At 40.7% G+C, this 15,378-nt stretch overlaps 1 protein-coding gene across 3 annotated transcripts in view; it reads right to left on the minus strand.

The window, feature by feature from the left end:
• The window catches only part of LOC122640051 (vacuolar sorting protein 18), a 71,901-nt gene extending 57,723 nt beyond the window's left edge, over positions 1–14,178 (minus strand). The window contains exons 1-2 of one of the 3 annotated variants that reach the window (XM_043833163.1): positions 14,114–14,178; positions 4,440–4,626 (exon numbers count right to left, since the gene is read on the minus strand). In XM_043833163.1, the coding sequence (XP_043689098.1) occupies positions 4,440–4,602 (163 nt within the window). In that variant the 5' untranslated portion in view covers positions 4,603–4,626; positions 14,114–14,178. Of the gene's footprint in view, positions 1–4,439; positions 4,627–13,860; positions 14,000–14,113 lie in introns of those variants that run through there. The other 2 variants (XM_043833161.1, XM_043833162.1) reach the window with 2 other exon arrangements.
• Positions 14,179–15,378: the final 1,200 nt, after the last annotated feature.

The raw sequence follows: 15,378 nt of genomic DNA on the forward strand, positions 1-15,378 counted from the left end.
ACTAGTGGATTTTTTTCCTCCCAATACAGTTGTCTTTTTTCCCCCGTAATACAAAATGGCCTTCATTAAAAAGGCTCAATAAGCATTTTAACTATCTAAGCAATATACAAATCAAGCTGTTATTTCAAATTTCTTCACACCCTTAGTTGGAAATCCGTCTGTCTCCCCAAAAGAGAGGGTAGTCTGGGCATCCGCAAAATCCGTGATTCTAATGTCACTGGAATTCTCAAGTTACAAATTTCCACTAAGCATGATTCCATCTGGGTCAATTGGGTTTACTCCTTGCTTCTTAAATCTGAGTCAATTTGGACTGCTCTCATTCTTGCTGACTCTTCTTGGGTTTGGCGCAAAATCCTCCACCTTCACCCCCTTGCCCTTAGAGCTACCATCTCTAAGATTGCTGAAGGGAATTCAACCTCCACCTGGCTAGACCACTGGCATCCCTTAGGAGTTCTTCTTTCAGTTGTTGGAGCCCGCTCGATCTACTCCTCGAATATTCCAAAATTTGCCAAAGTTTATTCCATTATTTCCCAAGGCTCTTGGTCCTCCTCCCTTCCCCCTTCTCCCGAGTCTCTCCCCGGTCTGGGGCCCCCTTCCCCCCCCCCCCCCTTTTCAAACCTCCACCACTAACATGACCCTTTGGCTTCCATCCCCCAATGGCTTATTCAATTCTAGATCGGCTTGGAATTTTGTTAGACATAGTGGTCCCCTTGTCCCTTGGCACAAACTGGTGTGGTTCAAAGGCCATATCCCCCGCCACAGTTTCACTGTCTAGAGAGTCTTTACCCAAAGCCTTCTCACCCAAACTTTCCTCATCCACAACCACCTTTCTGTTTCCCCCTCTTGTATCCTTCGTTGGAATGGCACTGAGGACATCAACCACCTCTTCTTCTCTTTCCCTTTTGCCTACTCAGTCTGGAAAAAGCCTTAATCTCCTTCTGTCCCCAGAATAGGAGACCTCTACCCTTCTCTAGGTAGTGGCTTTGGATGGATATGACGTTCTCCAACAGTTCTATCTCTGACATGGTCAGTAAGCTTGTGTCTGGTACTGTTATTTCACATATTTGGATGGAGCGCAATATTCGAAGATGGACATACAACTCCCGCTCACTTAACATGAATTGAAAAGCCATCTTTTTTTATGTTAGCTCTAAGTTACACTTGTTACCACATCGTTCTATTGTAGACTCCCCAAGGAACAGGCATATTGTTGTTACCTGGGGCTTAACTGTCTCTCTTCTTCTTCCTTCTGACCCTTCCTACGGCCTTCTTTTGTATAGTTTCCCCCCTCCCTATCTTCCCTTGTGTATCCCCCCCCCTTTTTCCCTGCTCTTCCCTTTGGTAATGAATTATTTATTCACCAAAAAAAAATATACAAATCAAGCCGAGAAAGAGCTCCACAAAAGCAGAAAGCCAGAAACTGCCAAAAAGGGAAGAGAAGGGAAAACTGGAAAACAAACAAAACAGACCCAAAAATCTATCAATCAAGATCGCATTGAATTTTCTAATTGGAAATATTAGTGCTACCAGTAAAATAATTGCTCTTCAAGCTGGGTATGTTGCGCTTGATGCTTGCTGCTTACATAAGTCTCACATGGTCCCTTTTTATTTTTTCTGCAAACTAATACTATTATTTCAGGGGGTGGAATTTACTATAATTCCAAATTTTCTATTTCTTGCTAAGTTATTATTTGGTTGAATAAATCCTTTCATCGGTTACTACAAACCTATTAAAAATCTTATTTGCCATATTATCTTATAGATTTCTATTTCCTTCACTTAAACCACTTAGAACCTCCAAATAGAAACCGCAATTCTTCTTGGCTATGATTTGTTAGGGATTTGAATGAGTCTGTGTCACAACCCACAACACTAGAAAAAAGCCCTACCAATAGGCCCTCAATTTGCTAACAAGTGCCATTTGTCTTCTCCTTACATGCTTCTTGCTGCTTGATTTTTCTCATGATCTTTCTAGGTAATGCCCCGCATCAGAAGTCCATGATAAATACAGGCACCGTCTTCGAGTTCATGAGACTACTTTAAAACCCCCAGTAGATCATCTATAGTGGTTTCCAAATAACGTTTGTAACATGCAATATAGAATTCATCAGATCCTAGACCACTCTCCTCTGCCTACGTTCCTGCTCCTTTAAACTCCCTCCAGATCCTTCTTTTTCACCATTAAGAAATTTAATTGAGACCAAACACTTTGAAAGGAGATCTATCCAGCCATCTGTAGATTACCTGTTTATAGTACTAAAGAGTTGCTTTCTTGATACGCAACTCCTCCATAAACAGATGAGTTCACTCTTATCATACAGTGTGATCGATCCTCTTTCAAAGGCAGGCCATATTATGGAAATAGAAGGTGTTACAGTCACAAAGTTCACCCAATTCAGTACAGTTTATTCCCAATATATTACTTCAAAAGAGAAGCACCTCACTTCTCATCTACTAACTTTATTTTTTAGATTAGCCTCTTTGATGATTGTAGGAAAAAAATTGATATATATGCATAACCAATTGAGAAAATTCAACCGACCTCCCATCACAGCCATAGTGTATTTCCTTTTTATTTTCTTTTGTTAATTTTACTTTAGCAGACTACTAGGTAGTTTGTGAATAGTCATAAACCAGAGCAGTAGACCAATATATAGGATTGATGTACCAAAGCACACTAGATCATTGATGCAGATCAAAGCATGAAGAACAGGACAAAAACAGATTTCAAAAACAAAGTTACTGTTCAAAATAAGCCTTGGACAGCAAGACACTCCAGGATCGATGGGACAGCTTCTAGAAGATTGAAGACCAAGTTAGCTTCCTTTTTTTGACAAGGATATAGTTTCTATTTTTGAGAATATTATTAAGATCCTTGGTGGAGACCACATGAGAATCCAAGCTTTCACAAGAAAGAGGATCCGCCACTAGAAGACTTGAAGATCTGATTTTATTTTGTTACTATTCTTTTAGTAGTAATTAGTTACTAAATCTATTAGTTTCTATTTTAGTTATTCTTGCATGTGGCTGAACTATAAAGTCTAGTAGTTTCTAATTTTAGTTACCTTCTATTTTAGTTAGGTTTAGTAGTTTCTATTTCCTACTTTCTATTTTCAGTTAGTTTCAATTTGAGGAAGTTTCTATTTTCTACCTTCTATTTTGTAAGCTTGCCTAAGCTATTAATAGCCCCCCTATTGTAAGGAAGGATCAGAATTGGAGAACAGAATTTTCAGGCCTTGTTGCCATCGGCAATGGGAGAAATTCCATGTTTCAACAGCTGGGATAGCTGTGGGTGAGAGACTCAGGCTGACAGAGCCATTCCCCTACCCCCCCCCCTCCCCTTCTCTTCTATCTTCTCTTCTTTACCTTCTTCTCCTTTTCCTGTTCAACATACACTGCTGTGCTGTTTCTGTGACTGCAATAAACTATTGTGAAGAAACCCTTTGAAGACCAAATTCAATTCCCAATCATCTTGAAGGTTTGCTGCCATTGGCTATTGCACACCATTAATAGATCTTTATCATGTTGATCCTGGCTGCAATCGATCTCCCGCTGGTTTCCCTGGTTCGGGGTCGACTTTTGCATAAATCATTCTCCTTATTTGTATCATTTCCTAATCTTTTACCTCTTCACGGAAAATTCACCGCAAAAGACCTTGAATTTAGGTGGCACTCTGAATTTACCCACTGTTTTATGAGGAAACTAGACCACCATGATTACCCTAAATAGTAATATTGAGGAACTTCTTGTAGGGAAAGTCATAAGGTCAAGTGACTGAACCTTCAGCCAGCCTCCTCAAGGGAAAAAAAACACATGCATCAGTGACTCATAAGGAACAAAAACCCCTATATTTCAACCCCCTAGTACAGTTCCACAAAAAGAACTTACAGAATCTGTTCCATGAAGCAATCTGTGCATATAGATAAGAACAACTGAGGAAATAAATCTTAAGAAACAACCCCTCCCCCCAAGATTCTCCCAAATTTTAACTTCATCACCTGACCAATATCATATCAGTAATATTCAAACCGGGAAGGATGCTGCTAATCGGTTTACAAGGAGAAGGCAGGTAAATTGCCAGCAACTTAGAATCCAAACTGGACAGTAATAAAATATCATCCAAGGTACATTTGGGAAGAAAATTTCATCTATTTTATCAAAAAAGTAGCACGATAACCTAAGGAGTTTAGGTGCCAATATGGTCTATGATCAACATAATTCATTTGAAAGAAATAAACTTGTTCTATAACACAGTCATAAACATTTTACACTAGCACTCAATAATTTATTATTGTTTAAACACATCTTTGCATAAGGGTAAACATTACTCGCAAAATTTAGAAAATGTATAATCAGCTTTGACTGCGTGTTGTTATGCTTATGAGTTAGATTTCAAGTCAGTTAAATATTCCAGTAACGTCATAGATTGGATTACATACCAGAAGAGTCTCCAACTCCAAAATCATGTCTAATAATCCATCCTTTACTCGTTCCCAACACGATGACATCATTCCCAGCAGCCATGCATGTAATAACACCACGCCCCTTTGCAGCATATCTTTCAAGGAGATCTACTGAAAATACATGCCTCCCCGAATCCATTTTCAAATTTGAGATATCTATATCCAAGTAGATGGCACAAAATTGTTACCATGGAAAATAAACATAAACTATATTTCTTATTTAAACAAAAATTACTACAAGAGAAAGTGGAGCTGTATTATAACAGTCAGAGAATCAAACATCTACTGTGAAAGATAATAATGACACCATATACATCAGAAAGCAGTAGTTAATAATTTGAAATCAATCACTAAATGACTTTTCTAATCCCCAAGACATGATCAGTCAACATTTCCAATATATAAATGTTTGGGCAAGTTGATGAGAAAACAATACAAATCCCCAAAATATAGCATTACTTTTAAACTAAATAGTATAATAATTTACCTATCAAATCTCAACAGGAGTCGTATTCCGTTGGGTGAAATTGTTGTGTAAACAAAAATTATTCCATGTTACCTTATATATGGCCCCGTTTGGTTGTCAGGGAGGGTGGGAAATTGGGCCCCACATGTTGGAAAGATGAATGGCAGGGATTAGTTTTTTTTTGGTGAATAAAAAAATTCATTACCAAAGAGAAAGAGGACTACAGCAGCCCCCGAAGGGGGAGAAAAGAAAACCGAAAAATGTACAGAAAAACATAGCCTCAAACAGAGGAGGTAGAGGCTCGGAGGGAGACGGAGAGAAGACCCCAGGAGACAACAATAAGCCTATTCTTTTGGGTGTCAATACATATAGAGGGAACAGCTGCCGAGAGCTTGGTTATAGGAATCCCGAATCTGTTGAAGAGGTCAAAATTTGGTGGTCCATTTCTAGATATTACGTTCCAACCAAATATGATTGATGACAACACAAAAAGCCAACTTGCCAACCATGTCATAGATAGAAGAACCGGCAAAAGTCATATCAGCCCAAATCCACTCTCTACTAAAAGGGAGAATTCAACGACTTCTAGGCCAGCATTTAGCTATAATGCCTTTCCAAATGGAAGAGGAGAGAGGCCAAGCAAAAAATAGGTGGTCAATATCATAGCTGTCAAGGTGCCGCCTAGGCGTCCAGCCGCTTTGGTCAACTTGGGCGCCTTGGCCGCCTACTTGGTGTCGCCTTGATTTTTTACCCTCTACAGCGCCTTGGGTCACCTAACTGCCGCGACAACTATGGTCAATATCTTCCACAATATTCCAACAAAGACAGCACATGGGGGAGACAGTAATCTGGTAATAGCGAAGAAAGGACTGCGTTGGAAGGGAATTAGAAAAAGCTCGCCAAACCATAAAGCAATATGTGATGCGTGAACCAAACTAGCTTCCTCGAAGGAGTCAAAGAGCCCCTAACGCGAATGAAGTCCCAAGCAGCTTTAGAGCTAAAGGAGCCAGAAGAGTTCAATGTCTAAATAACACAATCACCTCTCCCAGAGAGTCTTCTAGAAATAGAAGGCAGGGCATTCCAAATACTATTAAGCACAAGGTAAAGGGATAGCGGAGCAGCCCAGCCAATAGGATCTAAGATATCAAACACCATAGAACGCCTAGGAAGCCCGGAACAATATATAATTCTAGAGCTGACCAAGTGGAGAAGGATTCCCATAGAGTGTCAATCGTCCAGCCAAGGGAAGTAGAGTTACCATCGCCAATACGAGAACATATAGCTCCCAGAGCAATAGGGCGAGTAGCTAAAATCTTGCACCAGACCCATAAAGCATCAGCCGTGGCAGAGACTGTCCATATAGAATCATAGCGAAGGAGCCCTGAGTAGATCCAATCAACCCAGATACTTCTCTTTTTAGAGACTATCTTCCAGATCAATTTAATGATTCCAACCGAGTCCACCTCTTTGATTCTCCTTATGCCCAAACCTCCTTCCTCCTTCGGAAGGCAGATGGAAGCCCAACTAATGGGGTGAAGAAGCCTTGAGGAGTCAGTGCCTTTCCAGAGAAACGAAGACATGAGGGACACCAAGGAATTGATAGTAGATTGGGGCGACCCATACAAAGTATTCGACCCAGTTTAATGACAGCTACCCAATATTCAGAAGGGCCCAGCCAAGTTGGAGAGCTAGAGAAAATTGATCTGTCCGATCAAACACCCCTTTCATTTAGTATAATAATGAGTTTCACTCACCCGTAAGAGTAGGTCAACAAGCAGCGACCTTACTACTCCTTCTAGATTGGAAAGGGAGAGCTCTATCTCTTTCTTGATCTGCCCACTGGCTGCCAAAGTTCTCGTTCAAGATCCTTCCTTTCTTCAAATGGAACGAACAGAAAGAGAATCAGAATGATTCCCGAAATAATGGGAAGAGGGTCCCGAATAACAGTCTTATACTTGATTCTCCCTTTCCAAGCCCATCCAGGTCAGCCCTATGCTCAAGGCCCAACAGACAGTCCCATCCATGAATCAATACACCCCATTTCCCAAGGACCCATCCTTAATGCCAGACCAGTACATATATAAGAGGATTCCAAAACAGATTTGATAAGAACCAATCACCCCGCATAAGAAAGCAACTTGCCTTTCCAGAGTTGACGTCTTTTTCTAATTAGATCCAGCATAGGGGTGCAATGGTGCGCAGAAAGCCTAGTTGGAATCAAAGGTAAGACCAAATACCTGACAGGAAGATTTTTCAATCAATGCAGCTTTTTCCATATAAGAAACCCCTGCTAAGAATAAGAGAAACTTTGTTGGGTGGATCCAAAGGTTTGAAAGGTCTTGAAAGTGCTGTAGGCAGTACATAATAGACTCAAAAGAGCTGATGGAGGCCTTGGAGAATATCATGAGGTCGTCTTCAAAACTTGCTGGGAGATGAACCAAAAGTACTAGTGTTCCAACCTTTAAGGGCAGCCTTCACATTACGAAGCTTCCTGGCGAAAGCTGTAAGGGGAGAAGAAAAGGCCAGGACAGGCTTATCTCAAGCTTCCTTGACTGTGGCTAAAAAGTAGGATGAGAGGACCACATATCAAAGAAGTTGAATGGTTTAGGGCCAAAGGAAGTGTAACATTGAATAACTATGGAGATGGAGGCAGTGGTCCGAAATACCAGGGGTATCAAAGGAGGCATGAGAGGATGGGAAGGATGAAAGCACACTTCATTTACAATCACTCTATCTAGTTTACAGGCAATACGGGAGCTGCCTGCCCTTTTGTTATTCCAAGTGAAAGTTGGACCAGTCCACCGAAGATCATTCACTCCAATATCCTCAATGCAATCATTAAAAGAAGTCACAGCATCCATGTCCAGATGATCTCCTCCCTATTTTTCATAACCATGTCTAATTACATTAAAGTCACCTCCCAAACCCCAAGGAAGGGTTCCAATCTGACCAGCAATGGAACGTAAATCAGCCCATAAAGAAAGTCTCTCAGCAGGGCAATTGTATGCATAGACCACAGTGAAAAGGAAACTGAACTGGCCAAGATAGTCAAGGAAAATTAGGTGCATGAACTGAGGAGAGGAGGTAATGAGGGATATTTTAATTTTTGAAGGATCCCATACGACCCAGATGCGGCCATTTGGGTGATGGGAATAGTTGGATAAGAGAGACCAACCAGGAGCAATGGAATTCAAAATTCGGGCAGCATTAGACTCTTTGATATGAGTTTCTAACAAGCAACAAAAGCTAGAACGAAGGAGCCAAAGGCAGGATCAAACAGCAGCATGTTTAGAGGGGGAATTGAGACCCCTGGTGTTCCAATGACACCTTGATTCATTTGACAATGGGGGGAGGGGCAGCAAAGGCCAATGGAGCCTCAAGAGGAAGGACCTAGGTTGGGAAGAGCTTCTGTGTCGCCGGTGATAAGAGAGAACAATAGCAGGGCTAGCCGGAGGGACAAGAGAAAGTTTGGGATCAATGGACAGAGGGGAGCAGGGGACTGGCCTGAAACCAGGGGAAGGCCTTCGAAGGAGAAGAGACAGCAGATATGTTAAAGTGGTTATCGGGTTACAAGGGGTTAAAGCTCCAGAAGGGCAAACCCGAGAACCCACAATACAAGGGTCGACTAAAGGCCTGGGACGTGGTTGTTAAGGGCCACGAGAAATAGGACCAAAAGTGGATGGGCTAGTGGGGACCATAGGAGAGAGGTTAGATGAGTTAGAGGGAATACAATGAGGGGATATAAGATGGGATGGGGGGCCCACAGGGAGAAGAGGGTTAAAAGAAGTCGAATCTCGAAGTAAGGCAGTACCAAGGAAACGTCAAGAGCAGGTCGCAAAGAGGAAATATCAGTCTGTGAGGGCTGAAGATTATCCAACAGCAGCGGCGAATTAGATCGAAGTACAGAGGATCCCCCGTCAAAATTGACAGGTAGGGACGCCATTCAAGATCGACTTCAATGAGTAGCGTGAACTTGGAGCACCTCGAGGCAGGCACTGGGATCCATCACTTCGTAGAGGACAAGACTGCAAAACTGTTCCACCAACAGGTAAGGACTGGTGGCCCAGGGAGTGGCCCTTCGAAGAAGTTGAAGCTTGAGCCCCTTTCCAGCAGTGGTTCCGACACCGCCGCCTGGTTCTCGGCCTTCCTCGAGAGGGAGAGTGATCCTCGGTTTGGCAATTAGGAGTACGGATTAAAGCCTGAGAAGTAGAGAGACTAGCAGCCGAAGGAAAATCGTCATCGGTGGTACAGTTCAAAATTGGGTCGGAAACGACTTTGGAGAACAGAGACTAGAGTCGTGGCCAAAGATCTTGCACACCAGACAATGGGGGTTTTCCAGTCGAAGTGAACTTCTTATTCGAAAGAGTAATCCTCACCTTCATTCACCGTAATGAAGGTAGGTAAGGGGTCAGCCGTTGCAACATCAACATAGATTCTCGCATACGCCAGGCGATCTTTCTTCATGGTTTTAACATCAGAGAAGAGGGGGGTTCCCAGAACACAGCCCACAGTGCTAAGACCTTTGCACCAATAGTGGAGAGGGAGTCCCGGGAAAGAAACACAGTGGAATAGTGGAAAGATCAACTCGACGGAGTTGAAGCTGACGGTGCCATTGACGGAGGAATATGGGTTTCTTCCCTACTTGCCATGGGCCACCTTCAAGAGCACGAACCTTGTCAAGCTTGTCAGAGAATTTGAATATAAAGAACCCATTGTACAAAAGGAAAATATCAAAATTCCCATGGGCTCACCATTGCTTGGAGAGGAAGAGCTTGACAATATGAAAGGGGGGTCTTGAGCCAAGAAAGTGCCCAACCAAACAAGTCTCCCAGATTTTTGCTTCATCTTCAAGGAAGTCTGGAGAACAAAGAGCTACTTTAGCTGAACCAACAAAGGAGGGAGCAATGAAGTGAAGAGGAAGACCTTCACAAGGGAGCAGGGGCAGGACTGAAAAAAGCACTCCACTCAGGAGGAGGTGGAACAGCAGGGGAGGAAGAAGGATTGGCAGGTGAAGGAGAGTGAAGGGGGAGGAGAGGAGGAGACCCTAGGGGTTGTCGGCATCCCACCAGGGAAAGCAGAAGGAGAGGAAGACAAACCCTTCAGACCGGCACTCAGGGAAGACAGCGGAAAACTCCTCCATCCGTGTGTTGTATTATTTGTCCCAAAATGCAGGGATTAATTAAGTGGAGAAAAGTGTAACTTTTCCACCCCATTGCTTGTTTCATTGGCTTGGGAAAGTTGCACTTTACCACCCCAAGGCATGTTTCGAAGGACTAAGCACACATTAGTTTTGTTAATACCATCACCATAAATAAGGCATAGGATCAAGCATGTAATGGCACAAAGAGATGTTAATGCATCTTTTTACAGACTTAACACTTTCTCTTGTCCTGACTGAAGCTAGGTGTTAGTCCATTAAGTCTTCTAATCCCTCCCACCTAAGAATCTCAACACTTCTGATCTGGACCAGAAGACAGAGGAACAGTCCACCCCATCTCTCAGGCAGAGATTTTTTAGCTGAATTTCCATCTTGAGGAACTACAGTTTAACTTTGTCCATACATACTCAAAACTAATTAAGTAAAAAACATTGGACTCAAAACTAATGAGGCAACAACACTTCACTAGACATCGTCATTCTTACAGTTTCGCATTAAACTAAACTTCAGTGGAACAGAATTAGAAACATACAAATAAAGGAAGCAGAAATTGTTGATACATAATAAAAGAGGTTCAAATCCACTGTTCCATGAGAAAACAATGATCACAAAACAAATCTGATTTGGGCTTTCAGCCATTCAACAAACCAAGCAAACCCCAATATATTCATCATAGAAACAATGAACAGACAAATTCAAAACCCTGCACAACCCTTTCCTCCAAAAAAGAGGGGGGGGGGGGGGAAATAGACAAAATTCTAAAAGAAGTAGGAAGGAAAAATTAGATAGCATTGTATAATCCAAGGCAAGAGACTAAGATGTGAAATCCGCCAAAAAAAAAAAAAATTTTTAAAAGTACCATTCATGGGGATTTAACGCCCTTAATCTTCCACTCTCAGACCACACAGAAGCAAGAACAGACCTGCTTTTGAATTTCTCAAGCAACACTACCAATAGGCATATAGGCAATGCCACTGCAGTAGTCCAAATATTAAAATTTGCAGAGTAGTTAAGAAGTGGAGGTCGGCCAAAAACCAAATGAAATCCTAAACACACTAAGGCCGTACAAAAATCCAATCTTTGAACAACAGAAGCAGAGGAAGAGTAATCTCTCCTTTCAGAACTTTAGAGGCCAAAAAAACAGAGATTGGCAAAATGGTTCGTTGGTGGGAGGACTTCTTCGCAGAAGAATGAAGGACCTTGGAAACCAGAAAGAAAGCTTCGTTTGCAATGAAGGAAAACCAGAGGTGTAGAGAGATACATTAAAATAAAACTAAAGGAACAGAGCTCGCACTTGTAGCCTGCAAGAGAAAATGATGGAAGAGAAAACCACACCAAGAGAGACAAATAAGAGAAGAAGAAACGATAGTATGGAAAACCTTTTTCACTTGTGGGGGTGTTTTTTAACATTGTTATTGTGATTTTGTAATGGGTCAAGAAAAAAACGGAGGAGAAAACCACAGAAAACGCCGAAAGAGTCTGGATACCAAGGGAGGACGAACGATGGGGATCAGTAAAATGAACTGCTTTGTTTCTGCAACATATTGCCTTCAATGGAGAGATAGAAAAGGGTTTAAAGCTCTGATACCAAATCATAAGGGAAATTGGAACCGCTAGTGCTTACCTCTCACCGGAGATGGCATCCTAATTCAGGTCAAGTTGATTATTGGAACGAGTTTTGAAGTGTGAACCTCCCTGCCCCACCTTTCCCATTTCAACTTTGGAAGATCAAGAATCGTGTAAATCCTGTAAAGTGCTTCAATGCTGTTGAGAATACTATCATCGAACCAGAAACTATCTCTAGGGTTCCGTTTGGTAACACTTCCGTTCTAGGAGAATGCTCAATCTCGTGGAAGAGAAACGGCGTTTGGTAAAACTGTTATATTTCTGTTCCACGAATAGAAAAAGAATAGAAACAGTGTTCGGCAGACATTTTACAAAATCACTTCTTTTATACTAAAAAATTACATAAATGCCATTATGTTCATTGTTAATCAATAATAACTATGATTATACTCTCAATATCATATATAATACTATAATACTTAAAAGTATTTTTAATTATTTTAATAAAAATCAACATAATTTTTTTACCTAAGATGAATAATTATGAATATTTTTCCATACTTAATATAAATAAGGGCGCTACTTTTTTTTGCACCTTCTTCTACAAAGCATCCATTTCAGTCGCGCAAATTTTTTGCTGGATTTGTGCTCAAATTTATAACTGCAAGTACCCACACTACCATATCAAAGAAGACCACTTGGATTTTTTAATATGGTATTTATTCAAGAAATAATCACATATTCGAGGAATTATCAAAGGAAAATCATATATACATTTGTAATGGACAAACTCAACAGTCAACAAGGACAATTCTAAGCAATACATTAATTCGAAATTCAATAAACACCACGCCTCCAGGCACTCTTGATGACATTAAACTTCATTTCCATGGCGCCTCAATCAGAAATTTCCTTCAGTTTTCAGGATCTAATAAGCTACTTGGGTGGCCCAAGCAAATGCAGCGCCAATTCACAGAAAGAATCAGTTCAACTGTTCAATCATTCTATATACAGTACTTCTAGTCGTATTCAAGAACATGTGATGTTGGTTGTTTATGCTGTTACCTTCTCTCCACCAACAAATGGTTCCAAAACCCATGAGGAAATCTTCAAATTTTCCCTCAGCTTTACAATCTATTAGTCCAGGTTATTCATGGTTACAATTGCATCCTACAAATGGCACTGAAAGAAGCCCACAACCGTGTAATTACATACCTCATTTAGAAAGAGGAGCAACAATGGACTCCTATATTGACTTTCTCTGTTTCCCTGTTACCCTGTTATTTTGATTCATCACCTTCCAAGGCTCAAATAGACCTCTAAATAATTGCTCAATTTTGTGTATCTTTTCCTTGTAAGATCTCGTCTTCATATCAAACTTTACATATATAAGAGGCAAAGTAGCCTGCTGCAGACCAATTCCAATTCACTACTGGCACAATATCAGAGAACCACATCAATGTCCAAACTCCAAAATGGTTAGTGCAGTCCAAATGCAGAATTTTTTTTTCTGTTCACCCACCCTAACGTTTCTTTGGTGAATAACAAATTTCTTTCCATCACAAAGCCAATCCATTAGCCTGTTATAACTAGCAAGGTCAGGAGAGAGAAAAACTCAGAATAGCAATGGTTCCCTTGCAACCCATTATGCATTCCTGTTAATGGAAACCTAGGGTTCAGAACTTCTTAATGGGGGAGCGAGACAGATATATATATATAGAGAGAGAGAGAGAAGAGAAGAGGGTTGCAGCGAGGGTAAAGAGAAGAGGGTTCAGTCGGTAATACCTGAAGGGGACGAGTTGCGCTCGGAGTTGTAGAGTGTTGATGTGCGGAGGTCGTGCAGCAGAGAACCGTGAATCTACCAGAGGATCATCTGATTGCCTTCTGGGAATTTCTTGCTTTGCATTTTTCGTCTCCCATATTTCTAAAGCTCCTTTGGAAACCTCATTCATTAATTTCCCATTCGTTTTACACTAATATTGGGAAGACTGTCAGGGATTCCGGCATTATAGCCTCCCAACCCACTACTCTCCCGACAAACGATCGGGGCAAAGAATATCTCCATCACTCCATGAATCTACTTCTACATAACCTCAATTTGCAGTCGACTACAACCCTATTAACCAGTTCTAAATCTTAATTTTTCAATTAAGTGCACTGCAAAAAATATTAAAAAAGAAAACTAACATAATACGGAAGGAGAATACCTATTAGATCATTCGTAATGCTCCCAATGTAAGGGCAAAGATACCCATCAAATATTCAAATGGATATAAACTAGATAATTCGTAGCTGAACTAATTCCATCCTAAGAAACTTAAGAGGGGATTTACAGACACAGAATCACACACAAACTTGTAATTGAACAGCAAACCAAAAAAAAAAAACACTAAATTAAAGAGAAACGGAGAAGAATAGATGTAATGAAGAAAGAATAAGTTGCAAAGAGTACTACCGTACCAATCAGGTTGTCAAAATCCGCAATTACAGTGGGAATGTGAGATTTCCGGTAATGTTAGTCGTGAGCCAGGATGAAATATGAATATAGGTTTATGCTCGGCCGGCAATCGGCAGTTCATAGGAGTGGAAAATACGGCCAAACCCAAATTTTAGGACGCAAGCCTAGTTCTAACCCAACCCAATCTCTTGGAGGTAGCCCAATTGGAATCCAACCCAAACCTACCCGCACCATCTCCGGTTCTTAGTACTGCTGGGGCACGCCTTAATGTAAATTGTAAAGTGCTCCTCCCCAGGTCCACCTTCGTCAACTATCGATGGCCTCTCTGAAGGGTTCTTCCAGCACTTTCATATCCTTAGACTTAGTTTTTATCGTACACTTGTAGAGTTGCTCATAGCCCACACACTTGCCAATTAAAAAATGTAAGGGTCTTAATCGGCAGTTTTCTGTACGGAGTGTTGGCATAGGCCACATTCCCGAACAGAGAACTTTTTTCCAATCAAAATTTAGTTGAACCGAGAATAGGAACTCCTTTTTAAAACCAAAGTCAATTTGGTTTCTTAGTGGGTTTTAATTGAGTTTTCAATTTAGGTCCTATTTTAAATGGTTGGGCTAATTTTTTACATCTTCACCAATAAAAAAACTCTTATTTGTTAAGATCATAATCCACCAAATTTTTTCCAAACACTAAAAAAAAATAGAATTTATCATCCATACTTGACTGAAAATTTGAAAAAGAATAAAATTTTATCCGGTTCCTTAGGGCCTACATGATAACACTTCTATTTTCTGAGCTCTATTTCTGTTCCAGAAATAAGTTTTGGTATTTATGTTTCTAACTTCCGATTAGAACAGAGCATCTGATCTTTCCTTTCAAATTCCCTAGCGCTATAAGCATTTCAATCTGACATTCATCCGTCTTGTTCAACCGACTTGAAACTTTGATTAGAACAAAGAGCTCTGCTCTTTCCTTTCAGCGTCACTAGCACTATAAGCATTTCTATTTGACATCCATCTTGTTCAACCGGCTTGAGGGTTAAATCTAGCGATTTGGGAACTCAATTATCATTTCAGAATCCATATACAAATTTGGTAATCAGAACTATTTAGAACACAGAAGACCCACATCCGTATTTTCATAAAATTCTTATGGATCACCCATTCAAGAGCTGGTCTTAAAACCATGCCCACAAAAATTCCTGATTCATAAAATTTAAAACTGCAATCCCAAACATAAAAAGCAAAGAATTGTTAGATATTATCATAA

The sequence above is a fragment of the Telopea speciosissima genome, chromosome 9, assembly GCF_018873765.1.
Source record: "Telopea speciosissima isolate NSW1024214 ecotype Mountain lineage chromosome 9, Tspe_v1, whole genome shotgun sequence".
In the NCBI taxonomy this organism is placed as follows: Eukaryota; Viridiplantae; Streptophyta; class Magnoliopsida; order Proteales; family Proteaceae; genus Telopea; species Telopea speciosissima.